This window comes from Rhinolophus ferrumequinum, chromosome 17 (genome assembly GCF_004115265.2).
Source record: "Rhinolophus ferrumequinum isolate MPI-CBG mRhiFer1 chromosome 17, mRhiFer1_v1.p, whole genome shotgun sequence".
Taxonomy (NCBI): domain Eukaryota; kingdom Metazoa; phylum Chordata; class Mammalia; order Chiroptera; family Rhinolophidae; genus Rhinolophus; species Rhinolophus ferrumequinum.
Genome location: NC_046300.1, coordinates 33,724,077 through 33,742,477, shown reverse-complemented (window position 1 = coordinate 33,742,477; position 18,401 = coordinate 33,724,077). Strand labels below are relative to the sequence as shown.

General features: G+C 52.8%; 1 protein-coding gene across 5 annotated transcripts in view; it reads right to left on the bottom strand.

The window, feature by feature from the left end:
* Positions 1-18,401, bottom strand: part of TMEM108 (transmembrane protein 108) — a 471,148-nt gene that overhangs the window by 2,699 nt on the left and 450,048 nt on the right. For all 5 annotated transcript variants that reach the window (XM_033132611.1, XM_033132610.1, XM_033132613.1 and 2 more), the window contains 2 exons: positions 13,279-14,706; positions 4,089-4,243 (listed from right to left, as the gene is read on the bottom strand). In XM_033132611.1, coding sequence (XP_032988502.1) covers positions 4,089-4,243; positions 13,279-14,706 — 1,583 coding nt within the window. The remainder of the gene's footprint in view (positions 1-4,088; positions 4,244-13,278; positions 14,707-18,401) is intronic.

Below are 18,401 nucleotides of genomic sequence, written 5' to 3'. Positions count from 1 at the left end.
GGTAGAACTGGCTTAAGCCAGACCTGCTTGGAGGTCTTTAAGAAACCACAAGGAATTCTCTGAAGTTTGTTTTTAAGCAAAGCATATGAAATTTTTGAGAAGATCATACTGCTTTATAGACAACGAGGAGAGAAAGGAAAAAGGCCCTATGCTGGTAAAAATGTTCTCTCAGAAGACAAGAATATCCTTCAATGTTTTGGAATTCACTGCGTGCCCAGCTGAAGGGTAGACATGGGGCCAATTCTGCAATTCAGATACACGGGGCGTGTCAGTGAGGGGACGGAAATCCTCCTTCTCTACTGGACTTTTGGGTTGAGCTGTGGGTGGCACTTTGGAGGCTGAGATCTGGCTTGTTATTTTAGTTCTCACTGTGTTGACGTAGGATGAACCATGTGAGGACTTTGCATAAAAAAGAAAAAGTTATTTAGGAAACAACTCAGGTAAGAAAGAAGAAAAAAAGGAGGAGGAGAGGAAAGAAGAGGGAAAAAGAAAAGCAAGCCAGGAAAAGTTTCCAAGCACCTTTTGGGCATCACAATTTTGCCTCCACGGTCCAGACTTATGTCTTGCTGCTTTCATCAACCCAGAAAGGGAGTAGAGCACCAGACAAACCTGCTTAGGCAAAGCACTTGGCAGCCTCCAAAGTTGGCACGTGAGTGCAGGTCCCGCGGCTGTGGAATACAGTGGAATGTGCCCTGTGACCATATGATCACTCTATGGGTGGTCTGCAGTGCACATGTGCGCCCAGAGAGTTGGAACAAACTGCAGCATTACTCTAAATAAAGCACAATGAGGAGAGTAGACCTGCTGGGAGGGAAACTGATACAATCCACTCTGAAGCCAAACTGAGCTCTGTGCTGCTGGTTCTGCTGTAACCGCCGGATCCTGAGCTCATGGCTGGTGGGGGCGGCCTCCTTCCAGGAGCCTCTGGCTTGTGTTCCATGGTGGCCCTCGTACTCTGGGCCAGACAACTAACTGGCCCTTTCTATGATATGCTCACAAGCACTGTCCTTCAGCTTTGGTTTTCATTTATTGATTTATAAAGAGAATGTGAGAAATTTAGAGTCCAGGAGTTCGCAGCCCACACTCAAAGTGGGGCCAGCCCCTTTGCCAAGTCACCCATTTTTCACTCACTGTAACAGTTCTCAGGTACACTTTCGCTATTTGAAATGTACACTGACCATGCTAATGGCCAGTACCTTCACGAAGCCTTTCTCTCTGTTTGTCCTGCAGTTAAAATTTTTTATTGAGTGTCCACTGTGTATTGGGCTTTGGGCTGGGTGATGGGTAAATCGTGAATAAAAGTTTTGGTTCATTCATGTGACAAACATTTACCCAGGGCTGGGCCCGGTTCCAGGTAGAACAAACCAGTCTCCTGCCCGCAGGCAGCTTCCATTCTAGCAGGGCAGACAGACAACAAGCCAGTCAACAGAGAGAGTGATGCAGTATCAGGTGGTGAGACGTGCTCTGAAGAAAAATAAAGCAGGGAAGGGAATAAAGAACTGGGGCTGGAGGGGGGCTTCTAATCTGTATAGAGCAGCCAGGGAAGGCCTCCTTGAGGAGGCGAGAGTGGAACACAGACCTGAAGGACGTGAGGACTGGAAGTAGCCAGGAGCAGAGTGTTTCAGGCACAAGAGCAAAGCTCTAAGGTGGAGATAAGCCAACTGTGATGAAGAACAAAAAGGTCGGTGTGGCTTGAGTATTTGATCAACGGGAAGTCTGGCAGGAAGGGTCAGGGAGAGGGGCAGAGGCCAGCCCCTGAAGGGTCTGGTAGGAGGAATCTAGGTTTTGTTCAAAGTGTGAAGAAGAGCCATTTGAGGGTGGGGAGCCATGGCTGACATGAGGTGCTGCCTGGAAAAGACCATCTGTCTACTGTGTGGAGGACAGACTGCAGTAGGCAAGACGGCAATGGGAAATCCTATCTTCAGAAGCTACTGAAGCCACCCATGATTTGAGCGACGATGGGCAGCCTGGATGAGGGGGATAGCAGTGCAGGTGATGAGAAGTACGGCTGTGTAGGAAGAACCAATGGGATCTGCCGACAGAATGGATGTGGGGTGTGCAGAGGAAAAGGCAGCCGGCTGTGCCATCTACATAACGAAAAGCAGCAGGTGAGCTTTTGGGTCGGGAGGAGGGGTCAAGCTCAGTCGTGGGCATGTTGACTTTGAGATGCCCATTAGACAATGTGTACAGCTGGGTGTATGAGTCTGGAGTTCGGGGGAGGTGTGAAAGCCGGAGAGAGAAACTGGTCGTCAACAGTGCAGAGATAGTCATCAAGCCATGGAACGCAGCAGGAAGAGAAGAGAAGCAGTGGGAGGAGTGAGACTGGTCACTCCAGTGCCCGTGGTCAGGAGAGAACTGGGAACCAATGATGGAGATTGAGAAGGAGCTGCTGGAGGGGGTGAGAACCAGGACAGGACGGGGCCCCAGAGGCCAGTGAAGAAACATCTGAGGAGGAAGTGACTGACTGTGCTGATAAATGCTGCTGGTAGATCGAGTAACAGGAGTGCTCAGAACTGACCCCTGGGCTTAGCAATGTGGAGGCAACTGGTTAGGCTAGCGGGGGTGAGAGATATTAAACTAGTATCAGACCAGCAGCTACATACTTACAACTTTGATAAGTGCCACGATGGAAACGCGTAAGGAGCTGAGGCCACGCGATAGGAGAGCTGAACCCAACCTGGCAAGTGAGGGAAAGCCTCTCTGAGGAAGTGATGGGAGACTGGGCCTGAATGGTGGGTAGGAGACAAGTGAAGGGGGAGCTAGGGAGGGACGGAAGACGTTCTGAGAGAGGGGCAGCTCGTGCACAGCCCTGCAGTGAGATAACTTGGTAAAGGATGAGAAGAAACCCAGTGTGTCCAGAGCTTAGCAAATGGGAGGAGCGGGGCATGATGGGAGGCGGGGAAGGAGCTGGAGCCAGGCCCACCTCGCAGGCCCTGCAGAAAACTCTGAACATTACCTTCGGAGCAACAGGAAGCTACTGAAGCCTTCTGAGTGACGGGAGTGATGTGACCACATTTATGTCTATCAAAGCTCACCCTGGCTGCTGTGGGCGGGGCCCGTGGGAGTAGAGGGGCGTGTTCCTCCAGAACAAGTCTTCTCGGCTGTCACTGCCTTTCCCTGCATGTCCGCCATCTTTCTCCAGGGCCCTGTCAAGTGCATCCTAGTTGACCTCCTTGTTTCTAGTCTGTCTTTCTGCCTGTCCTCCCGTCCACTCACCCATCCATTACATCACCCTTCCTTTCCTTCCCTTCCATTCATTGATCACGTATAGAGTGTCATCACCAGGCCATCGGCACCATCTTTCTGAAACTAGGTTACACAAAACTCAACACTTTCAGTGACCCTCTGCTGCCCGAGACTAAAGTCCGTTCAACCCCATTCCAGGGCATGCCGAATCCATCTACCTTTCCTGTCGCACCCTGGCCTCTGCCCACCTTCAGGGCACAGACTCTGAAGCCAAAGCCCAGCTGTCTCACGGGCCAGCCAGGTGTTCCAGGCAAACACTTCCTTCAGTGCCACACCTCACACACATCTCCACCTCTCCTCAGACCACGTCTTACTGGAATACCAGTCGAAATCCACGCATTCTTCCTAGCATCTCCACTGCGAAGGCTTTCCTCTCCTGGTTACCACAGCTCTCTGTGACTCTTCTTGCATCTCCCCTCATTTGTTTTGGTTTTAAATGATGCGTGGGGTCCGTACCGAAACCACATCTTGGAACCTGGGCCCGTTGAGAGCAAGCTCTCATCTTCACAGGCCCCAGAGAGTGTCTGTCACAAAACGGGTCCTCAATGAATATTTGCTGACTTGTTCTCAGAAACCCAATGTCTCAAGAACAGTGTTTCCAAACCTTTCACATGTGCATGAAGCCCCTGGGGCTTCTTGCTAAACTGGAGACCCTGATTCAGCAGGGCTGGGCGGGGTCTGCAGCCTCCTTGTGCTACTGCTGCTGGTCCGTGGCCCACACTGTGAGGGGTAAGGAGCTAAGAAATGAGCAGATGCCCCGTGCCTCTCTTTGGAGCCGGCACTTTTCCGGGGCCGCGGGGCCAGCACTTCCAGGGGGCACCCCCTGGTTTTGGGCTCATTACCTCAGAGGTTTCAAGGGACTGGATCTCCCTGGGTAACTCCACTGCATGCTTGTTGAAGTAGTCCATGGTGATGGCATTGTTCCAGTAGCTCAGGTTGTTCTCCGGGTTGGCTGTCTTCTTCTTCCTCCGCAGGCAGCACACGGTCAGCAAGACGGCTGTGGAAGGGGTCCAAGTTAGGGAGGGGGAGGCAGGCGACAGGCACGGAGCCAGCACTGCCAAGTGACAGAGGCCACTTACCCCATTCATTAATTCGTTTGTCCGTTCAACAAATATCTATATATGCTGAGTGCCTACTTTGTGCCAGGTGCTGGGGAGATAGGGAGAGAAAAAAAGACAAAGCTGCCCTGCTTTCATAAGCTTCCTTCCTAGTGTGTGTAAGGAGGGGTGTAAAGGGAGTCAGACAACTTACAATAAACAAAATGAATAATAAGGTAAATCTAGATAGTGATAACCGTTAAAAAAAATGAAACTGGGTGAAGTGAAACAACAGAAATGAGTTGAAGGAGAGAGTGCTTTAGAGTCATCACGAAAGGCTTCCCTGAGGAGGTGACTTTAGAGCTGAGAAAAGAAGGTGGGGAAGGAGCTAGCCATGTGCAAAATGGGGGCAGGGTGTTCCAGGCAGAGAAAACAGCATGTGCAAAGAGGCTGAGGTGGGGACACGCTTGATATGTGTGAGAAAAGAGAAACATGGCTGGAGTGGAGTGAGGTAAGAGGTGAGGCCAGAGCCATGTATTGAGGCTGCCTCCATAGGCCTTAGGGGCAAGAGACTTGGGTGTCATTTCAGTCCTCTGTGGAGGCTGCAGTGTTACTACTGGCGTCTGCTCCAAGAAAAGGCCTTGCTCTTTCAATGGGAGGGCTCCCCAGAGCTTGGTTGCACAGAATGGCATGTGTGCTCCGGGATGCACTGTTGGCCAGAGGAGCGGGAGGCTGGCAGGAAGAGGTGCAGGGCCCAGTGAACTTGACAAAACGAGTCCGTGATTCCTGCAGAATCACCGGGCAGAGGTCTGGGACCTGGTATAACGGCTGCCCTGGCATCACCATTATCATCAGCATAAAAAAAAATAAATTAAAAGCTGTTAACAGTTATATAGCATTTATGTGCCAGGCAGGGTTCCAAACACTTTATAAACATGAATTCATTTCATCCTCTACTTGACTCCACGAGCTCAGTACTATTGGGGTTCCCACATTACAGACAGGCTCAGAGAGGTGAAGTGATCTGCCCAAGAGCAAACCCAGGCATCTGGACTCCAAAGTCTGTGCTGTTAACCGCCCATGATTCTGCCTCACAAGGACATGCCAAAGACTAATCAGGCCACGGATGGGCCTGGTCAAGGCTCTGCACAGCTTACCACGTGACCCTGTCCTTTCAATCTCAGATTCTGGGGTCCCAGGCAGGAAGGAGTATGTTTGGATGCTGATGAACTTGCGTGGACAGAGTGGCTTGGGCATGCTGGCAGGGAAGGCTTTAAGGTCGCAGAGGTGGGATGGCCTGTGCAGGCTCACAGTGGAACGGGTGATACAATGATAAGGGTGACAAGCGCCCTCTTGGGGAGAAGCCAGTAAATGAAAACTGGGCAGCTCCTGCCCAGGCTCGCCACCACGAGAGCCTATAGCTGAAACTCCAGGCCAGGGGTGGGCAGGGCTGCGCCCAGCATCCTGGAGGTGCCAACCATCTGTGCTAAGGAGAGGGGACCCCAGGCTGAGCTGTCCACAGAGACTGGCACCATGATGACAATGGCCACCAGGGGGCAGCAGAGGGCCAGCTCTGTCCACAGCGGCCTGAGGTTTGGCCAGCACCAGAGAGAACTTTGCATGCAAGGATGTGGGTAGGGGCAAAAGCTGGCACACACACAAGCTGAGACCTCAGGGCCCACACCTCAGACTTCTGTGGGAGGAATTCCCTGACAGAGGAATTCTGGAGCTCTCTTCCCAGCTGCTGGCATTGCCGGCATCTCAGCTTGAGAAGGCCTCTGGACAAGAGATCTGGCAAGTTTCCATTTCATCCAATCTGCTTTGAGCAAAAAGATTTCTAATTTGCTCACCATTCTACCAGGTCCCCTTTAAAATTTTTAAAAAAAATATAAAGGAAATTTCTGAGCTAGGAGGAATTTGGCTGGCATAGACGTGTTTAAATTTTGTGAGTCTTCCTTCCTTCCTCCTTCCCTCCCTCCTTCCCCTTTCTTCCACTGGTTGAAGGAGGAATGGGGGTGGGGGTGGGGGAGCTGCTAGCTGACTTGCCACAGGTCACAGGGCTATGAGTGGCAGGGCTGGGACAAGACCCCAGGTCTTGTCTCCCTGTTTCTGGTGTCCATATTTTCACCAGCCCGCTACCCTGCTCCTGGAACCAGGACAGTGAAATAGCCTGGGGGAATTCAAGCTGGTAAAACAGCAGCCACAATGAAAGGGTTAAGCTGCAGTGAAACCATGCTGCTAACCTGGGCTGGCACAGGGTGCAGAGTCTAGTTCCCCTGGCTCCCCCACGCCCAGTCCAGGACTCCCTCTAAGGCCACTCTGCCCTGGCTCTGGAGCCTGGGCCTGGTTAGGACACAGGACCAGGGTCCTGCCTGTGGGAAGGGCTGGCACGGTGGCAGGATGGCCTGGGGATGGGAACAGGGACTTGTTCCCAGTTTTCTCCCCTCGCGTGTTGTTAGTGCTCTGGGCCTGGTTATATTTCTCTCAGGAGTTCCCAGTGCCTCTCAAGTGGCATTTCACTGGCATACTAGAAGTGCACCTGGCTATAGAAAAAGCGTGGGCTTGGAGTCCAAAAGACCCGGGTTCAAATCTGGCTCTGCCACGTGTTCGCTAGATAAATCACTTCACCCAGCTGGTTACTATAGACCTCACAGTGTTGTAATTAGTTAAAGAGATAGTTCATGCAAAATGCCTAGTGCAGTACCTGACACCCAATAGGTACTTAATGGAGGAGAGTTTTCTTCTTGTTCTCCCAGCATCTTCCACAAGAGAGATGCAGAAAGAAAAACTGGGCTGCATGGCTATTGGGTGGCTCAAGGCCAAGGCTCCACCTGGGGTTTACAATTTTCATTATTTCTGTGGTCTGACCTTTCCTCTAAGCAAGAACAGTACAATTCAGACTCATATATTCCCAGCACTGACCTAGACCTTTACAGTCTGGTTTAACCCACAAAGTAACTGTCTGAGAAAGGCACCGTTACTCTTCCCATTTACAGAAACGGCACCAGAAGCTCACAGAAGTTAACCCAATTGATCCTGCTCACTGAGCTAGTTACCTGACCCCAAGTCTCTGTGACCCTCAGGTTGGTGCCTGCTGTCCCACAGTGTCCTGAACACGGAGGGAACGTACCTCAGGCACGTGGAAGCACTTTGTACACTACACAGCTCTGTGCAAACACAAGGTGTTAGCCACCCCCTTTCCGATTTAGTCAAAGCTTCAACTGCTGTTTCTTCAAAGGCAACAGCTGTCAAGACTAGAGGAGGTCAGTGGGCTTCCTGTTTCCCCAAGTTGTAAAACTGGAGTGAGAACTAAGCAAGTTCTCTTGGCTTCCCAGGGATGTCCACGGGGAATTGTCCGTGGCTTGTCAGATGTGGGACAGGAAGGCGGAAGGTCACTGATTTTAAGGTAGAGCCTTGGGTACTGTGTTAACATTTCTGGGAGGGGGATGATTCCAGGGATGGTACTCATGGTGACAGGAAATGGAAATACAATCCTACATGTTCCCTGAGGAGTCAACCTTTTCAAACACCTGCGAAAAGCGCTCTCTCTGTGGCCTGTTGGAGAACACACGGCAAATCCTAACAACGACCTAAATAACAATCACCACTGCCACTTACTGAGCACCTTCTCGATGGCAGACAGTGTGATAGGACCTTATAGGCATCATCTCTGATTTTCACAGTAAGTCTTTGGGTGTGGGGGGTGCTGCAGCTGTGAAAATGCTCCGCTCAGATGTCCCGCTGCAGGTACAGCTCAGGGACAGACCCAGCTGCCGCCTGCTGCCCACACCACCATGTATGTGCTGAGGCCGTGCTTCCCGGGCTGCTCTCAGGTGGGACTGGCTGTAGCAGCCGTACTAGTTCAGGCCTGTTCCTGCAGGACAGGGGGCTCCTCAAATGGCCTGAGGACTCCCACTGGCCTGTCAGAAACCTTCTTAAAACTGTGCTGCAGTCCAAGACTCTTCCTATCCAGTCCGCGCTGTTCCCTCTCCTTTCACGGATGCCAGATCCATATTCCACTCTGAGGCTCTCCCTGCCTAATTCAGTCCCTTCCTTGACATGTCACAGGTGTTTCCCCAACAAATCTCTTGCAGGCCTAATCCCATGTCAGTGTCTGCCTACCGAAGGTCCCAGACTAAAACAATGGTCACTGGCCCTATTTTTACAGGTGAGAAGACACTGGACCACTGAGTAAGTAACTTGTCCAAGTCCCACAGGCTACAAGTGGGAGAGCTGGGATGACATCCAGGTCTGTGTTTGATCCCCAAGCCAAGTCTTCCTATCACACCAGGCTTCCTCTCTAGTGATTCATGCAGGTTTTAAAGTTGGGAAATGAGAGGACAGGGAGCTCTGACATAGTTCAGTGAGGCCTCTTCCTTTTGTACATGAGAAACCTGAGACCTTCCAGGGAAGAACGGCTCTAGCAGTGCCCACCTGAGGGGTGAGCCAGGCTGTAGGCAATCATTTCTCTCCTTGGCGGTTGAGGGAGAAAGCCCAGGGATGCCTCTGGGTCTGGAAGGAGGCCAGCCTGGACACGAGGCTATGGACCCTGGGGAACCAGGTCGGGGGGCTTTACTGTCTGGCTCCCCGTCCTGGCTGGTGGGAATACGCCTGAGGAAGCCCAAGGAAGTTCCCACCAGGGGGCGCTAGTTGGGAAGCACAGAAAAGAGGTGCGTGAGCGTGGGCATGACACTCTGGTCCAGCTGAGGTGACACCCCCTGGACAACCCTGCCTTTCCCTGAGGCTGTTCCCTCTCCCCCACCTTCTTTGACTAGTTCCTGAGCCCCAGGGAGACAAGCCTCTTAGTCACACTTCCTTCTCGTCTCAATTTCTTCCATTCTTTTCATTGGAAAGAGTAATTCTGACCCAGGTTTTCTTATATAATAATTACAAAGTCATTCTGGGACTGTGAGCAAAAGGTACATATATAAATTCAAATTTGACTACCATTCGCAGAAAAACTAACACAGCCAAGAACCTTGTTGGCCCAAGGACATGGTATCTCTTTGAATACTGTTACTCCAGTATTGATACTCCAGTGACATTTACTGTACATCTGGAAGGAAGCTAGACTGGGGCAAGGTGCACATGGCCCCTCAGACATCCAAGGTCAGCGAGAGGAGCTACTCTGCTTCTCTGCTTCGGCCAGGCTCGACTTGGATTGGTGACAAAAAACATCAGCTGGCCTTGTTTCTTGTTGTCATCTCCCATAAAGCCCCTATCTTTTTCCAGGGAGTCTGGGTGAAGACATTCTCAAGAATGGATGTGGCATATGCAAAACAGGCCAGAGTGCCTAGTGGAGACACAAAACTGACGTCCTGATGGGAACCCAGGGCACTGACAGTGGTGAGCGAGGATCAATTCGGTGCCAGGCCCTGATAGGGGCTTCTCGTAAGAGGTGGCGGGCTCCATGTGTCCTGATGGTGGCAGCAGAGACCAGCTCAGGAGCTGCTCGTCTCCTCTGCCCCAGCCAAATGTGGCCTGGATCCAATCGATTTTGGTTCTCATCTGAAACCATGTGTGGCTGTCTCTGGCATAGCTCAGGAAACAAAGCATTTCTTAGTCCTGGCACAGATACCCTTCAACCATTGGGAGGGGCTCACGATCTGGAAGGGCAGGTGGAATGGATGACATCTCTCTGTGGGCAGCCCTGAGATTTGCAACGACCATCCCCTGCGTCTGCCAGAGCAGGGGAATCACCCATCTGCTCAGCAGTCCTGGCCATCTGAAGTCGGGCTCCTGGTAGATGGAGACAGGCAGGGCCAGGGCCATGGCTGGTCTGAAAAGCCCGGTGTGAGGAAATCTGTGCATGTACTTTGTTACCACCCAGACTGCCTGAACTACTTGGCAATCCGGCAAAGGACGAGAACTTTCTGGGAGGGCAGTAGAGCAAGTTTTAGGATAAATGTTGCCACTGGGAAGGTCTGAGCTAGGGGCCCTTAGACCAGAGTGGGGTTGGGCTGTGAAAGCAGTCTGCCTACTCATTCATCTGTGCTTTGAAAGCACAGCATTCTGAAGTTGTACAAGTATTCTTCTATCTTAATGTCGCTCTCATCCGGGACCTCACAGGACTAACGACGGTCCCCCAGGAGTCCGGGCCATGACCAAGGACAGGGAGCTGTACGAGGAGGAGGCAGCCAGGGCTGAGGCAGGAACCTAGGTGAGTGAGGCCGAAATGGAGCCGGCCCCAAACAGTTCTTGGCTACATTCGTTTTTCTGTGCGGATGGTGGAAATGCAGACAGATGCCAAAGGAAGTAAGGTCTGTGGTGCCAAGGGGCTACAAGAGTCCGCGTTGAACAAAGGTTTGCATCATCCTTTACAAAGCGGTATGTTCTATCCCCAGTACCTGCAGGCTCCTGTCAGTGTGGGAAGCGTTCCTGAGGGGCAGGTCCAGGCTGTTTCCTTGCTTCTGTCTCGCCTGACATTATTATGAATCGCTTGGGCAGCCCATGGGTTTTCTGGCTTGGCAGTGAGATCTGATCTAATCTCAAACTCATACATAGCGACAGGGCCGGAAAGGCTTTTTAGAATTGCAAAACCCAGGTGGGTGTGGCCTGTGGGGACAAAGGCTACATCTACTCTGGGCTGGCCAGTCCAGGCAAAGAGGAAGCCCAGGTGGGGCGGGGGCTCTGGGAGCCAGGAGGGGAGCCATCACACATCTCTGATTCCCTAGTGCCTGGCACACAACGGGCACTCAGGAAATACTGTGTTAAATCAGACAAACAGATTCTACCACCAGATCTGGGCTGGTTCATGTGTGATTGGGGCCCCAGGCAAGTCACTTCACCTGGTGACTTACTTTCCACCTGTAAGGTGTGTTCCTTGTGCAGTGTGTTTGTTTCTGCCTTTATTTTACTCCTCTGGCTAACCTGTTTTAAGGGTGAAATGATTAAAATGGGAACTCACTTTGTAATCTGTAGCCTCTAGACACTTGTAAAGAATGGAAAATTAGAAAGCTGTCTCTAATGCGGTTACTTCTCTAATATGACGATTATTAATAATTTATTGGCTAGTAGTGCAATATTTTCTCATTATCATTCTTCTGTTTCAGAAGTGGGCAAATCACAGTTTTAAGAATGCATGTGTGTTTCCATGAGAGAAAACTGCTTAATGGAACAATGAAATACGCGACCTGCAAATATTTTCACTTGTACTGCTTTGGGTCTTGAGGAGAGGTAGGCTACCCACCCGTGACGTGGAAAGTTGGCTTTGCTTATCAACTAGTAGGAGACAAAGGCTGGGAGAGGTGGCTCCTGGAAAGAATCCAGAATCTAGATTAATAAGATCTTGTCGGCGTTCACTACCAAGCAGAAATCAGGTTAAAAGCATACACCTCCTGTACTCATGTTCAAACGACCCAGGCATGAGCAAAGGCTGGGGGATTTGGCTGAACAGCCTCCTCTGTGGAAAGTTCCTGTACTTTGCTCCTGTAGAGATCAGGGTGAGCCCATGCTGTGACGTGGCAGTCAGTGCAACGCACAGAGTTGGTGCCCGTGTGGATAACCTAAATGGGGCCACAGTGTCCAGAACAAAGGAACCACCACCATCTGTTCTCCTCTGCATGGCCCGGCATGCGGAATGCTCTGCAGTCCCTTCTAGGGGAGTGAGGATAAGCTGGGGGGCCATCCAGTAGAGCAGATGGCGGGGGTGGGAGTCATAGGGCCAGGGCCGGGTGGTCCTGTGAGGAGACTTGAAGAAGCAGGGATGAGCCACTTGGAAAAAGAGAAGACTGGCCTTGAGAGCCATTTCAAGCATTTCAGGGGTTGAAATGACTGGTTTTGTGTAGTTTTCGATGGCATGGCTTAGGACCATAGAGTGGAAATTACAAGGAGGCAAATGTCAGGCTCCAATGGAGCTGGGTAATTAACAACCTGAGCTGTCCAATGAGCAAGGAGCATGGGGGGTTTCTTACCCCTGAAAGGATTCAGAGGAAGGCGGGGTGACCATGCTGGGGCGGGGTGGGGCTGAGATTAGTGAGGATTCCTGTGAGGTTATCAGAGAGACTCTTAGCATCTAGGATCAGTACATGGGGAAGACATAATGGAAGCCCTAAGTTCCTGAGCAATTGTATCACGTTCTTCATGGAGACACCAGGGAGAAAGCCTCCCAACCCCTCGTTAAAGGAGTGACAGGCAGCAGCAAGGAGGTGCTGGTGGCCTGGGGAGAGCCTTTCTCCACCAACGTCAGTGGAAGCAAAAGCCAGCGCTGAGGTCACCCAGCTCACACCCGCCAGGAACATATACAACCGCGAGTAGAGGGAGAGCAAAGCTAAATTCACAGGTAGCTCTCAAGCCTCGATTTAGCTACAAGAATATGTGTCTGCCAAGGCTAACAGAACTTCCCGCGAGATCCAAGCTTCATCTCTCCTTCCTTGGCAGAATAGAGAGAGAAAGGAGGAGGAGAAGAGCTGAGGGAGGGGAGGAAAGACAGGAAGGAAGATGGAAGTGAAGTAGGAGAGGAGGGTGAGGACTCTGCCACGTGGAGGCTGTAAATTTGGTGTGACAGCTTTCACCTATGCTGTCTTGGTGCCATGCCACGCTAGGCCTTAGCGGGCTACCCCCGAGGGTGAGCGGGTCAGGATGGTGTCACGACAAGAGCTCTGGGCTGGCAGACAGGTGTCTGAGGTCTCATCCCAGGCCTGCCTCTCCAACTCTGGGGTCTTGGGTGAGCCATGTCCCCTCTCCAGCTTGGTCTTTCTATCTGCAAAATGCAGGGTTAAACTGGTCTACCTGCAAGGTTCTCCCCCGTGGGAGCTGTGCCTTTATGACCAGGGGGCGTCTGAGCTGTGGCCTGGCAGAGCCAAGGACCAGGGGCAGGGATCCCCTACGATTCTCGTCCTGCTACTTTGTTTCCTGGGGTTCTGAGAAGTTCTGCAGCCCACGTGGTGGTGACTGCCCAACTGTGGGGGCAAAGGAATTCTGGGGATGGACAAGTTGATGTGGTAGAGGGAGAGGAAGAAGGGAGGGAGGAGTGGGCAGAGGGCGAGGCACTTACAGCAGGAGGAGATGGGCACGCTGATGGCCAGGATCACCCAGGCGATGTCCATCTTGCTCAGGCAGATGGTGGCTCTGTGCTGGGGTTTGTCCCCTTCGGCCACATGGGAGATGTTCCCTGCTGTTCCAGGCTTCCAGGTCCCGGCAGGGACCAGGCGGTTGAGGAAGTTTCCTGTGGCCGTGGACACCACTGTGGACAGCGGACTAGGCACCCGGTGGGTCATGGTGGGGGTGGCCACAGCCTCCTCCTCGGCTTGGGAAACAGTGCTTTCTGAGACCCCGGGGGCGTGGGCTGGGGCCCGTGGGGTTGAGGATGTTCCCTGAGGAAGCCCCTCGGAAGGGGCTGAGACACTGGCATTGAAGGCAGCCTGGGTGGGCGCTGTGGCAGCCGTGAAGACCCCAGAGCTGGCAGACAAAGGTCTGTTGGTTCCAGGGGTGACAGTGAGCCAGGAGTCACTGTGGCTGGGGCTGTCCTGGGGGTCACCACGGGGGCGCTGAGAAGGCACTGGGGCAGGTTGTGGACTGGCAGGGGCACCTGAGGCTGCTATGGCATCTGGCTCCCCTCCTTGGCTGGTGAAGGTAGGACCACCCCCCTGGTCTGCTCTGCGAAGGCCTGGCTTGTCCTCTGCGGGCACCGGGGGGGTGGTGAGTGGTGCCCATGAGGTCCTGCTGGGCGCCGTGGTTGTGGCCACTGTCTGGGTCTGTGGCGAGGAGGAGAAACCCCAGAGTGGGTTCCTGGGGGTGAGGGTGGAGGGCTCAGGCGCCACGGACCCTGTGAAGTTGCCTTTGTAGATCTGAAAGATTTTCCCTAGGGGCTGCTGCTGCCCCAGATGTGTGGAGCTCTGATTTCTTCCTCGCTGGCCTTCCTTCCTTCCAGAGTGGCCACTGAGTGCAGGCAGGGTAAGACGTGATGCACTACTGGCCCCCTTTCGGGAAGAGCCTGGGGGCCTGGGGGTTCTGCGCATGGTTGCCCGGGTGGGTGCTGTGGCGGGGTGGCTGGCGGCGCCAGTTGGCTTTGTCAGCAGGACGGTGGGCCCAGCCTCCCCCAAGGGGCGGCCCTCTGAATGAGAGGATGTGGTTGCCATGGCAGCAGGAAGGGGCCCTGTGGTCAGGGGGCCTTCAGCATGGGGGGTGGTTGCTGTTGCCATAATGGCAGAAACGGTGTTTGCAGGAGGGTGTCCATCTGGATGGGATGTCATCGTGGCTGTGGGGGCTTCGGTCTGTGTGGAGGGTCCATCGAGATGGGGGGTCAGTGTCACCACAGAGGTGGGGGCAGCAGCCACTGGTGTGTATCTGGTAGAGCCGAGGGGTACTGTCACCATGGTGCCTGGGGTGGTGCCTGAAGGGAGGACCTGAAGAGATTCCCTGGGAGATGGGTCCTGGGCAGCAAATACCAGTGCTTCGGTCAGTGCCAAGATCAGGAGGAAGCCTTGAGAGGGAGACAGAGAGAAGAGGTAAAATTCCCAGGGAGCTGCTTCGAGCCTGCGCCTTCCTGATCCGTACACCTATATGGTGCCGGGACTCAAGGTAAACATCAGGAACATTCCTGAGGTCCACACTGCGGCCCTGACACTCGTCAGACACAGAACTGTGGACCTGGGCGGGTCTGTGAGGTCGGTGCCACCTCGCACTGTCAGGAAGAGAACCCAGCCCCAGGGGAAGCACAGCCAGCTAGACTGGCCAGGCCCATCGTTTCCCGAATGCCCGCCACCAAGGCAGCTTCTCAGAACAGGCTGGGCCTGGGAGTGGGATGATAGCCTGTGGCCTCTGAGTGACTCCTGGCCATCTGCAGCCAGGCAGTGATCAAGGCCAGCTTGACCACAGGGAAGGTGGCAGCTCTGTGAGCCACCCTGAGTCAAACGAGGAAGGCGGAGGTGGGTGGAGCTGACCCAATGCCATGCCTTTTCTCAGTGTTCCATTTACGAACCAGACAATAGTACACACAGACCTCTGTTCATTCAGGCCCACTCAACAAGCAATTAAGGAGGGTCTACCCTCTCTTCGACCTTGGAGGACACAAAAAATGAACAGGGCAGTCTCTGGCCCTGGATGGGCTCACACAAATCCACATACGATCCCAAAACAAGGCAGAGACGCTTCAGTATCATTGGAGAATGACAGGCAGAAGGGAGCAGGGGTCCACAGGAGGGTGACCAGATCAGGTGCCCGTAAAACACTTAGCATAGAGCCTGGAAGGGAGGACGTGTTCCATAAAGGCCAGCTGGTTTTATGGTTGTCCTGTTAACTGCTTTTCCTGCGGCGCTCACGTGGCTGAACTCTCTGTGGGACATCACTGGTGATGCCCAGAATTTTTGAGCAGGAGGAGCCCTTGTGAGTATTAGAAGAAAGTCATGGATTTTGCATAATAGTCAGAGTGTGTGCTTTTAGTTCATAGAGAAAAGGCATAAGGACAAAACCTTACAAATTTAAAAACACTTCCAAATACATGTGTATTTTATTAATCCCAACAGTATATGCCTATCTGTAAAAATAATACGTGACATAAATGTGAGACATAGGAGCTCTTCAGATTATAGACTGGAAGACTGGCCACCCCTGCACCACACAGGGCCTGGAAAAGGCTGGTCTGTACAGCTGCAGAGCAGCCTGGCAGACTGTCAGGCCCGATTCTGACATGTGAACTCCTGCTTGTTCACGCCAGCCCCCTCCCGGCCATCTCATGCCCGTCCCTCTGCCCTGCTATCCGGCCAGCCATGGCAGCGCAGATCCGTCTCTCTCTGGTCACTCTCTCGGAGCGTCCCTCCCCCACCACACTCCAGCAGGACGGACGGCCAAAGCTGGGGCCCTGGTGCTGATTCCCGGGAGTTTTGGATGGTCAGCAGAGCTGCTGCCGGGAAGGCGGGGTTCGGTGAGCTTCCAGGAAGCGGAGAGGTGAGGCCATCTCCTGGCATGCCTTTGAAACAAGGCCCAGGATCACTTGTGGGGCCACCTCTGACTTAGGTGTGGGATGGGGTCTTGGAGTGGACCACTGTCTGTCTCACCTGGCACTTTAAAATGAGTGGGTAGGGGGAGGCTGAGGGATGGGAGACCCTACAGAGACCGTAGCACCCATTATCTCTAGGACCAACAATTTGCCCTAAGCAACCTGTTTTTTTCTAAACTTTCATTCGTGGTCGAGTCCACGTCTTCACAAGTATCCTAAACACTGTTTACTGAGCACCTCTTCCTGCGCAGTCGTCCGTGCTCGATTTAGTCCTCACAACCACTCACTGGGGCAGGAAACTGAGGCTCAGGGAGAGGAAGTAACATGTCTCAAGTCCTCCAGGAGCAGAAGTATATGAAAACAGGGCTGTATCCGAAATGCATGCTTTTCCTGGTCAGCCGTCTCCAGTGACACAGCAGGAGGAAGAAGAGGACGGGAGCTGCATCCACAGAAGAAACAATGTGCTGCTATGCTCTGACCAGTTCCAGGTTATTCGGCGCCTCCTCTGCAGTTTAATATCACAGGGACGGTCTACTCTTAGCGCTGCTATGGAGACCTCTGATGTTTTGAGGGTCATTCCCTGATAAGCCTCGGCGTGGCTCCTGAATGCCTTGGTTCAATATAAGTGCTATGAACTGCACTGTGTTCCCTCCAAATCCCTATGTTGAAGCCCTAACTCCCAGCGCCTCAGAATGTGACTGCATTTGAGATGGGCCTTTAAAAAATTAAGGTAAAAGGAAGTCATGAGGGTGGGTCCTAATCCAATCTGCCTGGTGTCCTCAGAAGAAGGGGTGAGTGATTAGGACACACAGAAACATCAGGAACAGTGGTGCAGAGGAAAGGCCGTGAGGACAAGGTGAGAGGGGGCCGCTGGCACGTCAGGAAGGGAGGTCTCATCAGACACTGACGCAGTCAGCACCTTGATCTTGGACTGCTCGCCTCCAGCACGGTGAGAACCAGGTTTTTGTGGTTTAAGCGCCCCAGTCTGTGGTCCTGTGTTATGGCAGCTCGAATTAAGTGTCTTATGCTAGAGACCCCCTGAAAAAGGAGAGGTGGAGACCGGGGCTTGTGTGCGGGTAGTTTATTTTGGGAAGTGATGTCAGGGGACAGCCATGGGGTCTGAAATGAGTGAAACAGGGAACATCAATTCAAGGGCAAATTATGAGCTGAACAGGGTGGGCAACTCAAATTCGCTGGGAAGCTCTGAGGAGCTTGAGTAGATTGCACCTCAGATTGTGAGCGTGAGAGGAGCACGTCCTTCCCCAGCAGCTCCCACCCCCACGGGCCACGGGTGCTGGTTCCACTGCACCCACTCACTCCTGCATGAGGCCCATGTGCCTGAGTCAGAGAGGGGCTGTCTGGGTACACCTGCACCCACTGGTGGCTGCTGCAACAGCTGGCGTTAAAATTATGGGCCCAGAGGACTCCTGACGTGGAGCACCAGGCGCCCTGGGTGTAATTAGAGGCCAGAGACCAAGGACTCATGCCACAGTCTTTTGGCAGCGGCATCAAGGACAGCGCACAGTTTTCAGAGTGACCCCAATGGACCCCCGTGAAAGGCCTGGGGTGGGAGCGGAGGCAGAGGGGTTAATGCGTCCTGGTCTTTACAACACTCAGGGAAAGACATTCCCTTGACTTTCCCACCAGGCGCATTTCAGGGGCTAAAATCCTCCCAGCTGGGAACTGGTCTTGCAGTAAGTAAATATGTTTGCCTTTGCACCCCTAGAGTTATTTTTCTCTCTAGAACTGTTAAGTTGCCTCTGAGCCATTTCTTCTTTTGACTTCAGAGTAAACCTTTGCTACAAGGAATGGATACTGCCATCTGGGCTGCAAAGGGCTTCCACCTAGGGGAAGACATTTAGCTGTTACTGTGAGAGGGGCCCTAGGGTAAGTTAATCCAATGCCCTCATTTCGCAGAGGGAGCAACGGAAGGAGTAAAGTGACTTGCCCAAGAATACACAGCTGGTTGGGGACACAGCCTGGATCACAGCTATTATTTCAAAGCAACTTTTCATTTGCTTCACAAAAATGCTATAATATTGCACTGCCCAAACAACCTTAACCTCTACTGTCACCTTCATTATGGAAATCAGACAAGAGTTTACCTCTCCTCCTAGGTACAAAAGGTTAACGACTGAATGCAAAGGGTAGAACACTGTCACAATAGCTGTGCAAGGCCT